Source organism: Propithecus coquereli, unplaced genomic scaffold, assembly GCF_000956105.1.
Source record: "Propithecus coquereli isolate 6110/MARCELLA unplaced genomic scaffold, Pcoq_1.0 Scaffold65, whole genome shotgun sequence".
NCBI classification, from domain to species: Eukaryota; Metazoa; Chordata; class Mammalia; order Primates; family Indriidae; genus Propithecus; species Propithecus coquereli.
In genome coordinates this window covers 7,910,995-7,928,844 of record NW_012152507.1, presented here as the reverse complement: position 1 = coordinate 7,928,844, position 17,850 = coordinate 7,910,995, and the positions used below count along the sequence as shown (strand labels likewise).

At 36.4% G+C, this 17,850-nt stretch overlaps 1 protein-coding gene across 1 annotated transcript in view; it reads right to left on the bottom strand.

Moving 5' to 3' along the window:
* CEP57 (centrosomal protein 57kDa) overlaps positions 1 to 17,850 on the bottom strand; it is a 43,006-nt gene that overhangs the window by 7,121 nt on the left and 18,035 nt on the right. The window contains exons 3-8 of the mRNA XM_012660066.1: positions 14,278 to 14,457; positions 13,809 to 13,930; positions 11,469 to 11,585; positions 10,430 to 10,507; positions 908 to 1,015; positions 517 to 594 (exon numbers count right to left, since the gene is read on the bottom strand). Of these exons, the coding sequence (XP_012515520.1) occupies positions 517 to 594; positions 908 to 1,015; positions 10,430 to 10,507; positions 11,469 to 11,585; positions 13,809 to 13,930; positions 14,278 to 14,457 (683 nt within the window). The remainder of the gene's footprint in view (positions 1 to 516; positions 595 to 907; positions 1,016 to 10,429; positions 10,508 to 11,468; positions 11,586 to 13,808; positions 13,931 to 14,277; positions 14,458 to 17,850) is intronic.

Genomic DNA, 17,850 nt, shown 5'->3' with positions numbered 1-17,850 from the left:
TTGTATCTGACATTATCGTCTCTACGTTTAAGTGTTAAAGGAACATAAGATTCAAGTCTACATACGACTGCTTCTTGGAGAATTAATCCTATAAATGATCTAAATGTGAGGACAAACAGGATATGCTATTTATTTACTTAAGTATCTACTTATATTTAAATACAAACCATCAGGACTGATACTAAAAATCCAATGCTACAAATATACTATTTATTTCCTTAACCCCCATCTACAGTGACAGCTTCTTTAACCCAACGTCTCTGCTTTTAGCACTTCCCTTCCCCAGAAGGTAGTCTTTAACTGCTCTAAGATAGTCTTTTTCATCTCCTCCCTGCTTCCTCAATCTCACAAAACCATCCCCTCCATCTCATTCTCACATCACTATGACGCACACTGGTAAAGGAGGCAAAAAACCAAAATATCTCTCGTATTTATAGACATACATGCAGATATGCAGATTTAATTCAAAGATCTAAGTTGTTAAAAAAAAAAAAATCTAGAGTTTGACCAACTCACCTTTCCAGCTACAAACGGCATATCACCCAAGCATAGTCTATAATGTGGCTGTGCACCCAAATAGTTCCTAGAACTCTTCTGAAAGGAAAACAATTTTATTTTATTAACATGATAAAAACAGACCATACATGACTATGCAATACTTAATAATACTAGTTTTGTGTAGTGTTCTATAGTTCCAAAATGCTTATATATATGTATACACACACACAATTTTTTTTTCTATCACAGTAAAACTTTAGGAGTAGATATTACTTATCCTCTCCTTCTAAATGAAGAAAGTGAGAATGAAAGACATTTACTTTCATAGTAACACATGATTTATGAGTGTTTTCACATAAATTTTACCAAATATAATCAGTACGTTACCTGATTGGTTCTGTTTTCATACCTTTTCTGGTGATTTTGATTTCTTTTTTTTAATTCTTCTTGCACTGGGAACATATGGAGTTGCCTTATTGTCAAAGATAAGTCTATTTGTTTCTAGGCCAGTCTGCAACTAGGAAAAATATGAGAGCCTAAAAGTTAATGCTGTATAGAAATAAAAGCTATGGTTCAAATTTGAGATACGCCACGTAAAACCCTGTAAAAACCAACAATCGTATCTGACTGAAAAACACATCGTAGCTGATTAACTATGTCTTGAACCAATCAATATCTGTCAAATATTTTAAATCAATACTGGTCTCTCATTTTATCTTGAACTGCTGTGTTATAATTTGCCCTTTCCTTAGCCTAGAACGCATTAGCACCGCTATCTGTAGTTGCTCCATAAATTCTAATGAGTTAAATGCAGCGTATATAACTCTAAACTGATGCTTCAATAGTTTTTCTGTGAAAAAATGGCAGCTACCACAGTGCCAGACACAAAGCAGCTGAAGACCAAAATATATTTCTTCCTCTTCTAAAAACTCAGACACTTACTATATAAAAAAAAAGAATCAAAAATTTATGTCCAAAAAAATGTAGAAGGTATTTCAGCAAATGTTACCAAGCCCTTTCCTATAAAAGCTTAGTAACTACCTTAATTAAAAATAATATTCAAAGATGACTGACTAGATATATCAGTTACCACATCTTCTTAGAAAGAAGGAAAAGTTTCAGATGAAAAAAACCTAGACTGAGTGTAATTCTGAGGGAAAAGTGCCAGAACCTACCAGAGGTTCCATGGGAAGAAGTTGTGGAGTAGAATGCAGAATAAGAAGGAACAAGATCTTGGCAGAGATCAACTCCCAGGAGGCTTGCAGCCTGGCGAAAAGGGTTGGTGGGATTTTGTTTCTCCTTCCCTCACACCTCTGCAAGTGAGCAGGCTCCTCAGCTGCTGGAGAGCTTTTTTACCCTCATGAGCCCAAAAGCTGCTGCCACCAATGAACTGGGAGCTTCTTGAGGACAAAGTTCCAGGTTGCCAGCCCTCTCAGGGTCATTTCCCATCACAACAGACCTGAGCCGAGATGGTGGGCACCATACTGTTTCTCCAACCACTGCATACCTTTGTCCTCCCCTAGAGAGCTTCAGCCCCTCTGTTTTTGTGTTGTTTGTTCCCACACAAACATTTCCCAACTCCAGCGCAGACTGCTGGTAGCCAGTGGGTGCTGGGGGATCTGTGTGATCCCAGAGCTTCGACACTCTGGGCAGGCTGCCTTCCGGGGAGAGGGACAGAGATGAACAGAGTGCCACTTCTCCACTCAGACTCTTTTCGTCCCCTGCCCCCTGCTGCCCAGAGGCACAGGTGCCCCCAGGGATGACTGAGCCTAGACTCTTAGAAGTGGCACTTCCGCTGTTGGTGTACCCAGCACACTGAGGCTTCCACAGAGGGGCTCGCATCTTTCCTATTAAAGACTTGCAGTGGACCAAGGGGTGCTTGGACTCTGAGCTCCCTGCCTGCCAGCCCTGTGCTGCTTGTCTGGCTGGTCCAGCAAAGCAGGGCACACCCTGAAGCAGAGGGACATCAAACCTGCTTCAGCACTCCACAGGCAACTTGGGACCAGCACACTTTTCACTGACCTGGTCAAGACTGAACTTGGGTGACCTGGGGACAAGCCCCCAGGCCAGTTCCCATATGCCCAGGACTTAACCATGTTGCTTAGGGGCACAGGGAGATTTGTGAATTAATTTTGGGAATCAAGGGAGCCTGCATGGGCAGAGCTGAGAGGAGAGTGCAGGGTAGGTCCAAGCTGTAGCACACTCGCGGAGGACCCCTTCCCCCACAGGAAGGCTGTGCTCTACGCCTGGGGTGGGATCCTGGACAGGGAAACTCTCAGCCCACAGCGCCATTGCTGGTGAGCTCAGCTAGTTTGAGCACCTGCCTGCGGCCAGACGGGGAAAGGAGACCTCAGGGAAGGGGAGGGGAGAGAAGAGTAAAATCCACTGCTGATAGCCAGACTGTAAATCTCAGACGGCCTTTCCCCCAAGAGCAGACTTTCTGGCTTGGTGGGCTAGCTCGGGCCCTCCCTGGTGACTTTCCCCAGTGGCCTGGGAGCAGACCCTCCATCCCTGCCAAGACAGCTCTTTTGTCTGCCTGTGTGGAGCCTGAAAGCAGGCTTATCCGACCCAGCCCTGCCCAGCCTTGCTCCTCCAATGGCCTATGCGTGGTGGAAAATAATGAGTACCCTGGGATTCCCAGGGTTTTGCCCACCACCTGTGGCATTCAAGTGCTTCTGCTGAGGGGCTAGAGCCAGTCACTGGCCCCAAAAACAACAATGCAGCTGGTTCTTTCTGGCAAGCACCACCTAGAGGCAAGGAGGACAACTTGTATAGCCCTTTATAGTATTTACTGACTCAATCACACAGGACAAGGCTGATTCTTTCCCATAAGCACCATCTACTATCTCAGAAATTAAACTGGGCATCCCAATGTGATTCATGCTTTTAATAGGACCACAGGGTTTGGGAAAGAGAAAGGATTTCAAAGACTTCCATCTTGTCTCATCAACAAGAGATAGGGAATCTGTGCACGCGCACACACACACTACTTCTACAGCCTACAAGTAACTAGCAACTGAGAAAATGACCACACTAAGGATGTCTATAACTAAGGCATCCATCCAGAACCTAGACCCCATCAAAGCACCCGCAAGCAAGGCCAAAGATACTTACCCAACATATACTTCAGACACACCATTAAGAGCGAGGGGGAGAAAAAAAACCTCATCTGAACAAAAGAAAATCAAAAAACAAGCAGTGACAGCTGCTCCAGATGAGAAGGAATCAGCACAAGATATCTGAAGTATGAAAAATCAGAGCAAAAGGACATGCCCAAAGGAGCACACCAGCTTTCTAGCAACGGATCCCAGCCAAAATGGAAATATTGAAATGACAGAAAGAACTGCAAATATGGATTGTAAGGAAGCTCAATGAAATCCAGGAGTAAATGGAAAATCAACTCAAAAAAATCAGAAAAACAATTCAGGAAATGAACAAAAACTTTACTAAAGAGATAGACATATTAAAAAAAAACTAAACAGAACTTCTGGAAATGAAAAATTCATTTAAGGAAATACAAAACACAGTGGAAAACTTTAAGAATAGACTAGACTGGGCAGAAGAAAGAAATGTAGAGCTTGAAGGCAACTCTTTTGAATTAACTCAAGTCAAAAATAAAGAACAAAGAATCAAGGGGAATAAAGTCTATGAGAAATACGGAATTATGTAAAACAGGCAAATGTAAGAATCACAGACATCCCAGAAGGTGAAAAAGAAAAAGCACAAGGTCAGGAAAACCTATTTAAGGGAATAAGTAAGGAAAATTTCCCTGTCTCTGGGTTTAGACACCCAAATACAAGAAGCTCAAAAGACACCTGGGAGATTCATTGCAAAGAGGAAATCACCAAGATATACAGTCATCAGGAGTGGCCAAAGTCAACAAGAAGGAGAAACTTCTGTGAGCTGTGAGGGAAAAGCATCAAGTAACTTACAAGAGAAACCGATTGCTAACTGCAGACTTCTCAGCGGAGACCTTACAAGCCAGAAGGGATTGGGGCCCCATCTTCAGTCTTCTTGAAGAAACAACTACCAGCCTAGAATTCTGTATCCTGCAAAACTAAGTTTCATATATGAGGGAGAAATAAAGACTTTTCCAGACAAGCAAACACTAAAAAGAATACATCACAACAAAATCTGGGAAACACTAAGAACTGCATTATACATGGATCAGCACAAAAAAAGATAATCACCAGGCCGGGCGCGGTGGCTCACGCCTGTAATCCTAGCACTCTGGGAGGCTGAGGCGGGCGGATTGTTTGAGCTCAGGAGTTCGAAACCAGCCTGAGCAAGAGCGAGACCCCGTCTCTACTAAAAAAAATAGAAAGAAATTAATCAGACAACTAAAAATATATAGAAAAAATTAGCCGGGCATGGTGGTGCATGCCTGTAGTCCCAGCTACTTGGGAGGCTGAGGCAGAAGGATTGCTTGAGCCCAGGAGTTTGAGGTTGCTGTGAGCCAGGCTGACGCCATGGCACTCACTCTAGCCCGGGCAACAAAAGCGAGACTCTGTCTCAAAAAAAAAAAAAAAAAGATAATCACCAGTGTAAAATCACCCAAAAGCTAAAGCTCACAGCTCATATAAAACAGCACATGAAGGAAAACAAAGCAATGAGGTACTACTCAACATGATGAACAGAACAGTATCCCACATATCAATTCTATCACTCAACGTTAACAGTGTGAATACTGCACTCAAAAGACAGGCTAGCTCAATGTATGAAAAAACACAACCCAAGTATCTGCTGTCTCCAGGAAACACATCTAACCCACAAGGACTCAGACTCATGGTGAAGGAATGGAAAAAAGAAAGCAAGTGTAGCCATTCTCATATCAGATAAAAATTAATTTTCAATCAATAACGGTAAAGAAAGACAAAGATAGTCATTATGTAATGGTAAAGGGAGCAATTTAACAAGAAGGTGTAACAATCCTAAATATATATGCACCTAACATAGGAGCTCCCAGATTCATAAAGCACATTCTACTAGATCTAAGCAAAGACATAAATGGCAGCATTGTAACTGCCGGAGACTTCAACACTCCCATGACAGACCTAGACAGATCATCAAAGCAGAAAGTAAGGAAACACTGGATTTAAACAGTACTCTAGAACAAATGGACCTAACAGGCATTTACAGAACATTCTATCCAAAAACTACTGAATATACATTCTTCTCATCAGCGCATGGGACATTCTCCAAGATTGACTGTATCTTAGGCCATAAACCATGTCTCAACAAATTAAAAAAAGTCGAAATCATACCATGTATCTTCTCAGACCACAACAGAATAAAACTAGAAATCAATTCCAAGAGAAACTCTAAAATTTATACAAAGTAATGGAAATTAAACCTGCTGCTGAACAATTCTTGGGTCAAGGAGGAAATTAAGATGGAAATGAAAAAATTCCTTGAACTAAACAACAAAGGGGACACAATCTATCAAACTCTATGGGATTAACCAAAAGTAGTCCTAAGGGGAAAATTCATACCCTTAAATGCCTACATCTAACAGACAGAAAGATCAGTGGGTTTCATCCCAGGGATGCAAACATGGATGAACATATGTAAATCAGTAAATGTGATTCATCACATAAACAAGTGAAACTGATCATGTCAATAGATGCATAAAAAAGCATTCAAGAAAATCCAGCATCCTTTCAGGATAAAAACCCTCAACAAACTAGGCACAGAAGGAACATATCTCAAAATTAGAAAAGCCATATATGACAAACCCACAGCCAACCTCAAACTGAATGAGGAAAAATTGAAAGCATTCCCGTAAGAACTGGAACTCCTAGCCAGAGCAATCAGACAAGAGAAAGAAATAAAGGGTATCCGAATCAGGAAAGGGGAGGTCAAACTATCGTTTTTCATTTATAGTATGATCTTGTATCTAGAAAATCCCAAAGATTCCAACAACAGACTCCTGGAAATCAATGTACACAAATCAGTAGCACTTCTATAGATAACAGTTAAGCTAAGAGTCAAATCAAAGACTCAATACCATTCACAATAGCTACAAAGAAAATAAAATACTTAGGAATGTACTTAACCAAGCAGGAGAAAGATCTCTACAAGAACTAAGAAATGCTGATAAAAGAAATCACAAATGACACAAATAAATGAAAAAACATATCATGCTCCTGGATCAGTAGAATCAACATTGTTAAATGTCCATACTGCCCTAAGTGATTTATAGATTCAACGCAATCTCTATCAAAAATACCAATATCATATTTCACAGATCTAGAGAAAGTAATTCTACCCTTTGTCTTCAACCAAAAAAGAGTCTGAATAGCCAAAGCAATCTTAACACATTGATAGCCGCACACAAAAAAACCCCAGAAACTTTTCCTCGGGGCCACAGTGTTTTATTACGAAAAGAGAATACAAACTTTGAGTGTAACTTAAAGATAAACATGAATAGAAAGACGAAATTTATTTTCTATTCGTTTAATCTATGTTTTTAGAATTAAACTGTCAATATTAATTGTAACAACAAGAACATCAACAAGTAAGATTTCACATATGCTTCACGCAGCCCTGGGATTGAAACTAGAGTGAGTTAAATACAACTCTCATGGCAGTCAATGTGTTAAGCAAAAAAGAATGAACTTGGAGGCATCACATTACCAGACTTCAAACTATCCTACAAGGGTATAGTAACCAAAACAGCATGGTATTGGTTACAAAAATAGAGACACAGATCAATGGAGCAGAACAGAGAACCCAGATATAAAACCATCTACCTACAACCAACTGATCACTGGCAAAGCAGACAACAACTTACACTGGTGAAAAGAAGCCCTATTCCATAGATGGTGCTGGGAAATTGGATAGCCGCATGCAGAAGAATTAAAAAAGACCCCTACCTATCCCTTACTACTTACAAAAATTAATCCAAGATGAAGAAAAGACTTAAATGTAAGGAATGAAACTATAAAAATTCTAGAAGAAAATGTAGAAAAAACTCTTCTAGATATTGGCCGAGGCAAAGAATTTATGACTAAGATCCCAAGGGCAATTACAACAACAACAAAAATAAGTAACTGGGACTTTATTACATTACAAAGCTTCTGTACAACAAAGGAAATAATCGACAGAGCGAACAGACAACCTACAGAATGGGAGAAAATATTCACAATCTATACATCAAATAAAGGGCTAATATCCAGAATCTACAAAGAATTCAATTAAATCAGCAAGAAAAAAAGAAACAACCCCATTAAGTAGGCAGAAGACATGAACAAAAGAAGATAAATGGGCAAGAAACATATGAAAAAAAATGCTCAATGTCACTAATCATAAGGGAAATGCAAATCAAAACCACAATGAGATATCAGAATGGCTTACTCCTGTCAGAATGGCTTTTATTAAAAAATCCAAATGCAATAGATGCTGGTGCGGATGCAGAGAGAAGGAACGCTTATACACTGTTGGTGGCACTGCAAATTAGTACCACCTCTATGGCAAACACCATGGAGATTTCTCTGACGTAAGATCTACCATTTGATCTAGCAATCCCACTACTGGGTTATCTACCAAAAGGAAAAGAAGTCATTTTATCAAAAAGACACCTGCACTCAAATGTTTATTGCAGCACAATTCACAATTGCAAAGATGGGGAACCAATCCAAGTGCCCATCAATTCATGAGTGGATTAAGAAAATATGGTGTATATACAGGGCGTCCCAAAAGTCGCCATACATAGGGAAAATGGGAAATTGTAGCTAAATGTACATTTACAAAATTTTACACAATTTTTCCTTTGTATGGAGACTACAAAGGAAATTTCATGGTAGAAATCTCACAAGAAATTACAAGGATTTCAGAAAAGGACTGTCATTTTCCCTTAACCAACTTTCTCAACTTTCCTTAAAAAAAAAACAACCTTGTCTTGAATAGTGGTTGTTTTAAATCTGCCTACATGTATTAAAAATGTTTGGAGTTTATGAGAAAAATTAAGATTGCCAGGCTCCTGTCCAGATCTCATGATTTTGGGCCTCCCAGGCAGGGGAAAATTGTATTTTAAAAGTATTTAAAAAGCCCCCCAGGAAACGATGATGGTGCTAGAACCAACACTCAGAACCAATGGATTCAGTGTAAAAAAAAAAAAAAAAAAAAAAAATTGAGATCATTACTAATATCTCCCACATAATTGCACTGTTTGGGGAAAGAATCTATTCAATGATGAAGAATACAGGGATCTCCACCCTCAAGGCTCAAGGCCAGACTTGGAACCACATATCCCTTGTCATTGTTCTTCTAGTACAACAGTGTTCACTATTAGAACTCAAAACCTTTACTGATATTATATTATCAGCAATAGGTGATTTGATCCCTACCTGATGCCTGTTAAATGGAAAAGAAAGCAAAGGTAGCATAAATTAATTTTTAAAATTCATAAAACAATGAACTTGTTAAATTTTGCATTTCATATATAATGGACTCAAGAACACAATGTACATAAAGCACAACCCATAAGTCTGCTTGTTACAAGTGAGGATATGAAGACACTATAAAGTGGTTTACCCCAAAATGGAAATGGGCAGAGAAAATCTGTTGGTCATAAAGCCATGTGGCTACATAACTCAGAAAGCACACTGAGGGGAAAAAGTATGAATCTAAAAACTGATCGAAAGGTATTTGAGAAGGTAATATATCAGGTTTAATAGAAACTATCTTAGTGAGTTCAGAGAAGCACGACAAGAAACAGACAAGATAAAAAGATGAGATAATAGAATGTTTATATTCCTGTGGTCACATATATGAGATGAGCCCAGGGCACTGTAGGCATCAGGCCACAGACTGAACTGTGGAGACTCAACTCCTTGGAATTAGTACCTGCTTCTTTTTTATTTTGGAGACAGAGTCTCACTCTGTCACCCTGGCTAGAGTACAGTGGCATCATCCTAGCTTACTGCAACCTCAAATTCCTAGGCTCAAGCAATCCTCTGCCTCAGCCTCCTAAGTATCTGCGACTACAGGCGTGAGCCACTGCCTCTGGCTAATTTTTCTATTTTTAGTAGAGGCAGGGTCTTGCTCTTGCTCAAGCTGCTTTCAAACTCCTGAAGTCAAGAGATCCTCCCACCTTGACCTCCTAGAGTGCTAGGATTATAGGCATAAGCCACCATGCCCGGCCCAGTACCTGCTTCTTGTGTTAATATGAGAAAAGGTACAAGCAAATGTCATAAAACTTAAAGATCTTGGAAGGAGGAAGGGAAGATCTAGGAGATATTTAAGCAAATAAGCTCATAAGGACAGAGTCTTCAGTTGAAAACACAAATATTTTATTTTGTTGACTGTATAAGATTTGCTTCAGTGGTCTTGCTAAATCTCCTAGAAATGCAGTTCCAGTTAGTACATATAAACTCAACATTTTTCTGAATCCACACTGCCTCACCTATTCTATCTAGTGGCCAGTACAGGGGATAAAATCACAGACTCGGAGAAAGTAGAGCTCATTTTCCTCATGTGGTAGCTTATGTGAACTGGTCTGGGTTCACTTGGTTTGGAACTGGGGCACCCCAGTACCTCAACTTCTGTCCTGGTATCTTGAGGCCAAAGAAAAGATACCAGGATACTTATAGTACTAAATGATGGTGTTTGTCATTTCTGATAGTGACCCGTGATAAGGTTTACATGGTTACTTACCTTATGTGTAAAATCTCAGATATTTTTTAGTCTGTTATTTTTTAATTGCTGGTTGAAACTCCGCAATTTGAAATACACTAAAGATTTGCTCAAGTTTTACTCTTTGTATATAAAAATACTCGTTCATAATTTTCCACATTAAGCTGTATCTACAATTTATATATTGGACTATTCTAAAACATAAATAATCTAAGATGCCCAAATATAACCGTTTATTTGTATGTTAAAAGGGATTAAGAAATATGAGGAACCTATTTGCTCACATTTAACTTACCTCAGCTGCCTTAGCTTGCATACGTTTCCTTTCCTGTTCTTCTTCATGGAGTTTTGCTTCCAATTCTTGCATTTTTTTCTATGATAAAAATACCGAAAGGGATAATAGTGAAAAGTCTTCACTATCTACTTGTAAAATTTTAATATTGCAGCATAGGCGCTTGTGAATTTTAGCACAAATAAGCTTGTTCGTTCACTCTAGTAATGGGATCTCTGGGCTTGACAGCATCCATGACACTCTCCATTGTGTTCAATTATGAGTGATTTGTGAGGTTAGCTGTGACATAGTTGAACAGAATTATGGGTAAAATCTACAGCCAAAGAACACAGATCTTTATGAAGATAAATAGGCTATACGGAGGCTGAATCTGGAACTTTGAGTGGTATTAAATACTTCCCAAGTGCAACAATTAAATCTAAAATTTGCTCAGAGAACAACTTAAACCAAGTGATACAAACCTTAAGGATACTCAAAAACATGTAATCTTTAAATATTTTCAAAAAGAATTCCTCCTTTTTTCAAAAAGAATACCCATCAAGATTATAAAATGTGAACATTCTCTCCAAGCTTACGTTTTTTCTTTTTAAAGTTCCTTTTTTAAAATTAATGAATTAATATTTTTTTTAAGAGACAGGGTCTCACACTCTGTCACCCAGGCTGGAGTGCAGTGGACTGATCATAGCTCACTGTAGTCTTGAATTCCTGGACTCAAGTGACACTCTTGCCTCAGCTTCCAGAGTTGCTATGACTATAGGCATGCGCCACGACACTTGGCTAATATTTTTTTTGTAGTTATGGGGTCTGGCTATATTGCCCAGGCTGGTTTTGAATGTCTAGGCTCAAGTGATCCTCCCACCTCAGCCAACTAAAGTGTTGAGATTATAGGCATAAGCCACTAAGCTTGGCCTAAAACTCCTACATACTTCTTTGCTGTAAGATCACCTTTATTGCTCTAAATATCCAGTGCTATAATTTTAAAAACCCTGATATGCATTAATGAGTATAAGATGCATGCAGAGTATAAGATGCATGCACTGACTTCTGCAAGAGCTTGCATTGTGGTAAGTTTATTATACTCCTGTTCAAGAAGATCCAGTTTTTCAAGCTGGCTCTGAACGTGTGTTTGATCATGTTGTCGTTCTCTTTCTAAAGAAACCTGAAAAACAGCATTAAATACAGTATGATAATTTGACAATTAAAAAACAGGAAAACACTGAGCATACCTTACAATACATTGTATGCTACTGTCTGGCCCTTCATAGAACTATTTAGATATACAGAGGAATTCTAGGAAAATAACATTAAGATGAAATCATAGGGGCATCAATAAATTATTGATTTAAGTGGAATATTGCCCTTACTATTAATATATATACTACTTTACATAACACATGGTTTTATATAGTGAGACTATCTCTATGCCCTGGGATAGCAGGGACTTATTGGACATATAGGCTACACACACAAAAACACACACACAATACTTTCAATTAGTTTGGTCCTCTTAAGTAGTCAATTTCTGGTTTACATTCCTTTGAACTCCACATAAAATACCCCTTTAACTTTTTATTCTCAGGTTTAGAGTCACAGATTTAAAAAGACTTCCTCCTATACAGATTTAAAGACTGATAGAATAAACCATTAAAACAGGAGAAGTGAAAATATACTAAATTGGGACCTAGTAGTAGTAAAAAGCGAAAACACTAAATAACTGGACTTATAAACAGTATATCTCTCTATATAAGGCTATGACAATAGGTATCATAATAATAGCAATTTGAACACAGCAAAGCAATATAAAGCAATAATTATCAGGAATTTGTATGAACTACTAATTCCTTTCTGTATACCTTAGTGATAGTCATAGTTTTTAAAGAATCCATTAACTTAAAAATCTGCACAAACCATATTTTATTTCCAGCACTGGAGCCAGTCTTATGAAATTATCCTTCTTAAAAAGAGCTATTTAAAATTTACTGATGACACAAAGACTATAATCCAAAGACATCTATTATATAGTTGTCTCCTAGATATACTAGACATTTTAAAGTTATCTCATTGAACTGATTCCTCCCTTCTCCACCACATCCACCACAGAGACAAAATAATAATAATGTAATAAATTATTTATTACTTAGCTACCTTGAAATCAAGAAAGGAGAATCTCTACATGCCAAAGAGAGAAAGGAACTTGAAAGCAAATTAAGGGATCCTAAAGTCTAATATCACATGAGGCAGTACTGGAGCCTGGGTATATAAGATGTACAGGAACAAGACATAAAACTTCAGGCAATGTATAATCCACAATAATGCAAGAAGACCAATCAATATATTAACATAAATCTGGACCACAGTCATCAAGCCTCAGCAAAGGCAAATCCACAACTGTCTCATAAGGCTGCCCATACAACTTAGGAAGTATTAAATTTCCACGAAAATAACTCTAAAGAATATGAGTTCACCATGAAAAAACAACTATCATAAAAAACCAAAAGAACATAAGGGAGAATCAGCAGATAAAACAAATGAGAGGATGAACACTTTAAAAATATGAGAATTGTTTACAGTGTTCAAAAAGAGAAAAGGAATAAAAACCACAGAGTAATAGTACATAAAAATAACAAAAATAAATGGATGGAAAAAGACCCAATTGAAAATGTAAAATATATAGTTACTGAAATAAATTCAGTAACGTAGTGAAGAGACCTATAATACTTAAGAGAATTAAATACTGAGACATCTTCTCAAAGTATTGAGAAAAGCTGCATAGTATTTCTCTTTTATACTTTAGAGCATTTAGATAATATTAAGCATATAAACTGTCAAATTTTGTATAACAGTTAAGATGTCCAGAAATTGTAGTATTTGTGATGAATACAAATTCTAGCTAATAGGAAAAGGAAAATGCCTTAAAAAATATATTTGAGACTCATGTTGATGCCTTCTCACAAACGTGCAGGTTACTTAAATACAAAGACCTTGGGTATAACAAAGCAGAAAAATACTTTGCTAAAATAACTGTTAAGAGTTTTACAAAGTATAAAGAACCTTCAAATAAGTATCTCACTTGAGTCTTTAAACAAATTTAAGAGGTACAGAGGTATATGATTATTTATACTTTTTATAAGGTAGACTCAAAGAAGTTAACATGACTTAAAAGTATGCCACAACTGTATAGTATTTTTCCGATTTAAGTAATACTCTACCAAATGCAACAATAACAATGAAGAAAGCCAATCAAACTTTCAGATTCCATAACTGAGCCCAAGAAATTTCAGTCCTTGACACCACTAGTCTTCACTGAGAATAAAGGTCTTTATTTCAATTAATTTTCCCCAAAACTAACTGCTCTTGAGTATCAGTCTGTGAGGTGCCTTACCTGTTTCTCCAAGACAGATGTCCTCTCTGTTTCTGCATGCTTTATCATATTTCGCATGTACTCCAACTGTTTTTCTAAAAGATTACACTTATTTTCTGCAGCTAACAACTGAGATGTCAGTTCTAAAAATACATACAAAAAGCAGAAATCAGCTTACCCATAGAATAGTTTCAACAAACTGTTAACAGGAATCAAATTTACTATCTATAAAATACAAACACATTCCATAGCTCTGAAGCCTTTTCAGGTTATCTAAATCATTCTGTATGCTAGTAAAATCTGCCTTGCATTCAGTCAGTAAATTTAATGAATGACATCAGCATCTGCTCCTCAAAATGCACTTGAGCACTATGTAATTTTGTAGTGCCCTAAAATACTGACCACTAGAAAACACTAACAGAGAATTGCTTTTAGAATAATTTCATGATGCTTACTGATAGAATTCAATTTCCTACATAATTAAACAAACCTTGATTGTGCTTTGATTCTTCATTCTTTGAATTTTCCCTTTCTTGTATCTGTTCATCTAGTACTTTCTTATATTCAATTGTTTCTTTAGACAAGGTTTTCACACTTTCTTCTGCCTGAATCCTTTCAAGTTCCAAGCGTCGAATCTTATCTTGAAGATTCTTCAGAGCAGAAAATATGGCTGCCAAATATAAACATGGATAATATAGGTAACAACATATATGGATTTTATAAAATGGTAAAAAAAAAATGTAGCTAATCACACAAAATTCACAAAACTGTCCCAAAGTACATTATTAACTGTCTAAACCTTTTTTGTTTTATTAACAAGCATCACATGTATAACAGAATCCAACTGTAGACTTAAAAAGTCAAGCACAAAAAATGTTTCTTAAAATCTGCATTTTAAACACTCTATAAATTCTCCTTCAAAAGTTTCTGATTATAAAAGTAATACATATTCACTGTAGAAAACGTAGACTGCAGTCCCCAATCCCTGGGCTGTGGACCAGTACTGGTCTGTAACCTGCTAGAAACTGGGCTGCACAGCAGGAGGTGAATGGCAGGTGAGCTATCGAAGCTTCATCTGTATTTATAGCAGCTGCCCATTGCTTGCATCATGGCCTGAGCTGAGCCTCCTGTCAGATCAGGAGCAGCATTAGATTCTGCATTATGGTGAGCTGTATAATTATTTCATTATATATTACAATGTAATAATAACAAAAATAAAGAGCACAATAAATGTAATGAGCTTGAATTATCCCTAAACCATCCTCCCTGCACCACCATCCGTGGAAAAATGGTCTTCTGTGAAACAGGCTGCTAGTGCCAAAAAGGCTGGGGACTGCTGACATAGAAGATACAGGAACTCAGAGATAACAACCGCCACTTTTAGTTCTTTCCATCTTTTTCTACATGCATAAAATAAATTGAGATCAAAATATACCTAAATTTTGTTTTTCACCTTAGCATTAACAGTGAGCATTCCCTCATGTAATCAGTCTTAAAAGATTATTTCCTTATGATCAATAATTAAAATCTAAAAAATTAAGTTACTGGGTAAAAGAATATTTTTATTTTAAAGGCTCTGAAGCAAGTACCTTCAAAAGGGGTTGCATCAAATTGTACTTTCATAGAAAGTACATGTCTTTGTCAACACAGAAAACCTCTGCCATTCTGGTAAGGAAAACATGCTACTTATGGTTACTTTGCATTTCTATTAAAGTTTAAATAATTTAATATTTTTATATACATTATTGGCCAATTTTCTCCCTTTCATAAATTTTCTTTGCTCATTTTTCTATGTGAAAAAGTTTCCCTCCCTCCATTTTATTTTCTGTCTTTAATTCTAGTTTTGGTGTTATTAGTTTTTATGTACAGATATTTTGATCTTTCATAAAGGTATACCTAACATTATTTCCCAAGTTTTCTTTCCTTGTTTATATACTTAGAAAGTTCTTCCTAACCTCAAGATCAGATAAACTTTATATTTTCTTTTATTACCCTTAGAATTTCAAACGTTCTTACATTTAATTAAGTCAAATAAAAAGTATTTTTGTGTTGAAGAACTTTAAATACCAAATTTATCACATACTAAATTCACACATACACCGGTATACATAGAGATACATAGATATAGACACTATGATTATTACTTACACATCCCTAAGACAGTTTCAGCCTTCTATTCTAGTTTCACTAATATTATGCCAGTATTTCCATTTTGTCCATTTTATTAACATCATTCATTCATTCACCAAATTTTTCAGTGCATATGACAGCCCCCAAATAAGAGACTGATACATTTTACAAAATGGCCAATTGTTATTCAATGAGACTATAACTGGAAAGAATGCAAACATGAAATACATACACCTAGAAACCTGAAAAATCAACTGAAAAGACTTTGAGAACTAATAGGAAAGGAACCCAGATATAAGATTAACAGATATAAGATTAATATTAAAAGGAGCAATTCTTTTTTATACCTGTTGTAATCAGATAAATATAATAGAAAAAGATAAAACTTAAAAATGTCCTTTAATATCAATTAAGTTTTCTTAACCTCTTTTGAACCACTGAGGCATATTTATTAAAATAAGACTATGTAATATCAAACATTTCTTGCATTTCTTCATTAGATTATATTCAATAGCACATAATTTTGCTAGTATTTTATTTTTGCATCTATATTTATTACTGAAACTGGCTAGAACACTCCATTTTTGTTCTGTATGTGAGCAACTGGAGTAGTAATATAGTGATATGCAGGATTAACAAATAGAACCAGGGTAGCGGGTATACGCTTTCCTGTTCTGATTCTGGAATGGCTTATATATGATGGGGATGATTTGTTTTTCAAGCACTTCTCAAAATTTATGCCCTAAAACTATGTGAGGCTCAAGCCTTACTGAGGCTTTGACAATGTAAAAAAAATTTCTTTCCCAATCGCTTTTTTCCTTTTTTATGTTTAAAAATTTCTGAAAGACATTCAAAATTATAAATAGAGTACTGAACATAATAGTTACTATAATAATCTACGGTATTTTCCTTATTTCTAATTTTGTGAATAGATTTATGTTCTTTTCTTAGAATCGTAGCATATCCTTAGAAATCTTTGGCATTTTTACTTCAAAGGAAAACAAAATACAAGGCTAAACATTAGTTCTTTCTCCCACTTTCCTTATTGTTTTGTTCTTTAATAAACTTAAGTTAATGTTTAATTATTTTCATTCTTTTCTTGCTCTATAATGAAAGGTATTTAAGATTATATTAAATTCCTTCCAAGTACTACAATCCCTGTTTAAATGTATAATGTTTTACTGTCTTCTTTTTCAAAAAATTGAATAAATGCACATATGGATAATTTAGAAAAAACATGAAAAGGAAAAAAAAAATCATACCCATAATCCTACCACCTAGGTATAATAATGATAAATATTTCATTGAAGTCCTTTTGGATTTTTTCTATGCTTTTATATGTTACTGGGACTACCCTTTACTATTTTATATCATACTTATTTATGAGTATACTTTAAATGTAATTCATAATATTAACAGTTTTCACTAACATTGTATATAGCTCTACGTATTCAAGTCTTCATGTATGCACCTCAGTGAGCACATGAAATAGATCTAGGTTGATTTATCAGAGGTAACTTTTCTATCCACAGCTTCTTCCCCAGGCCATGGGCCTAGTTGTTCCAATACCCCTTCTCTAATTTCATCACCCCCAGCTTTCTAAAAGAAGTATGCAGGGCCTAAAGCTTTGCTCTCCAGTTTCTACCTATATTTCAAATCCTATCTTCTCCCCTACTGTACCCGAACACCTAAGGCTTGTGTCTGATGCCAAGACTCCTAGTACTGTCCCTGAGGTTTTTGGCTTTATTATCCTCCTTACTGTTCTGGCTTGAAACTCATTTTACTTCTGGTACCTGGGTATTTCTCCTCCTTGCTTTTAAGCCAGATGTTGTTATTTATTATTATATGAAACTGTTGATATTTGTCTATATTATTCTGTCTGATGATAATATTGCCATCCAATCTTTTTATTTGTATGGTTCTATATATCTTT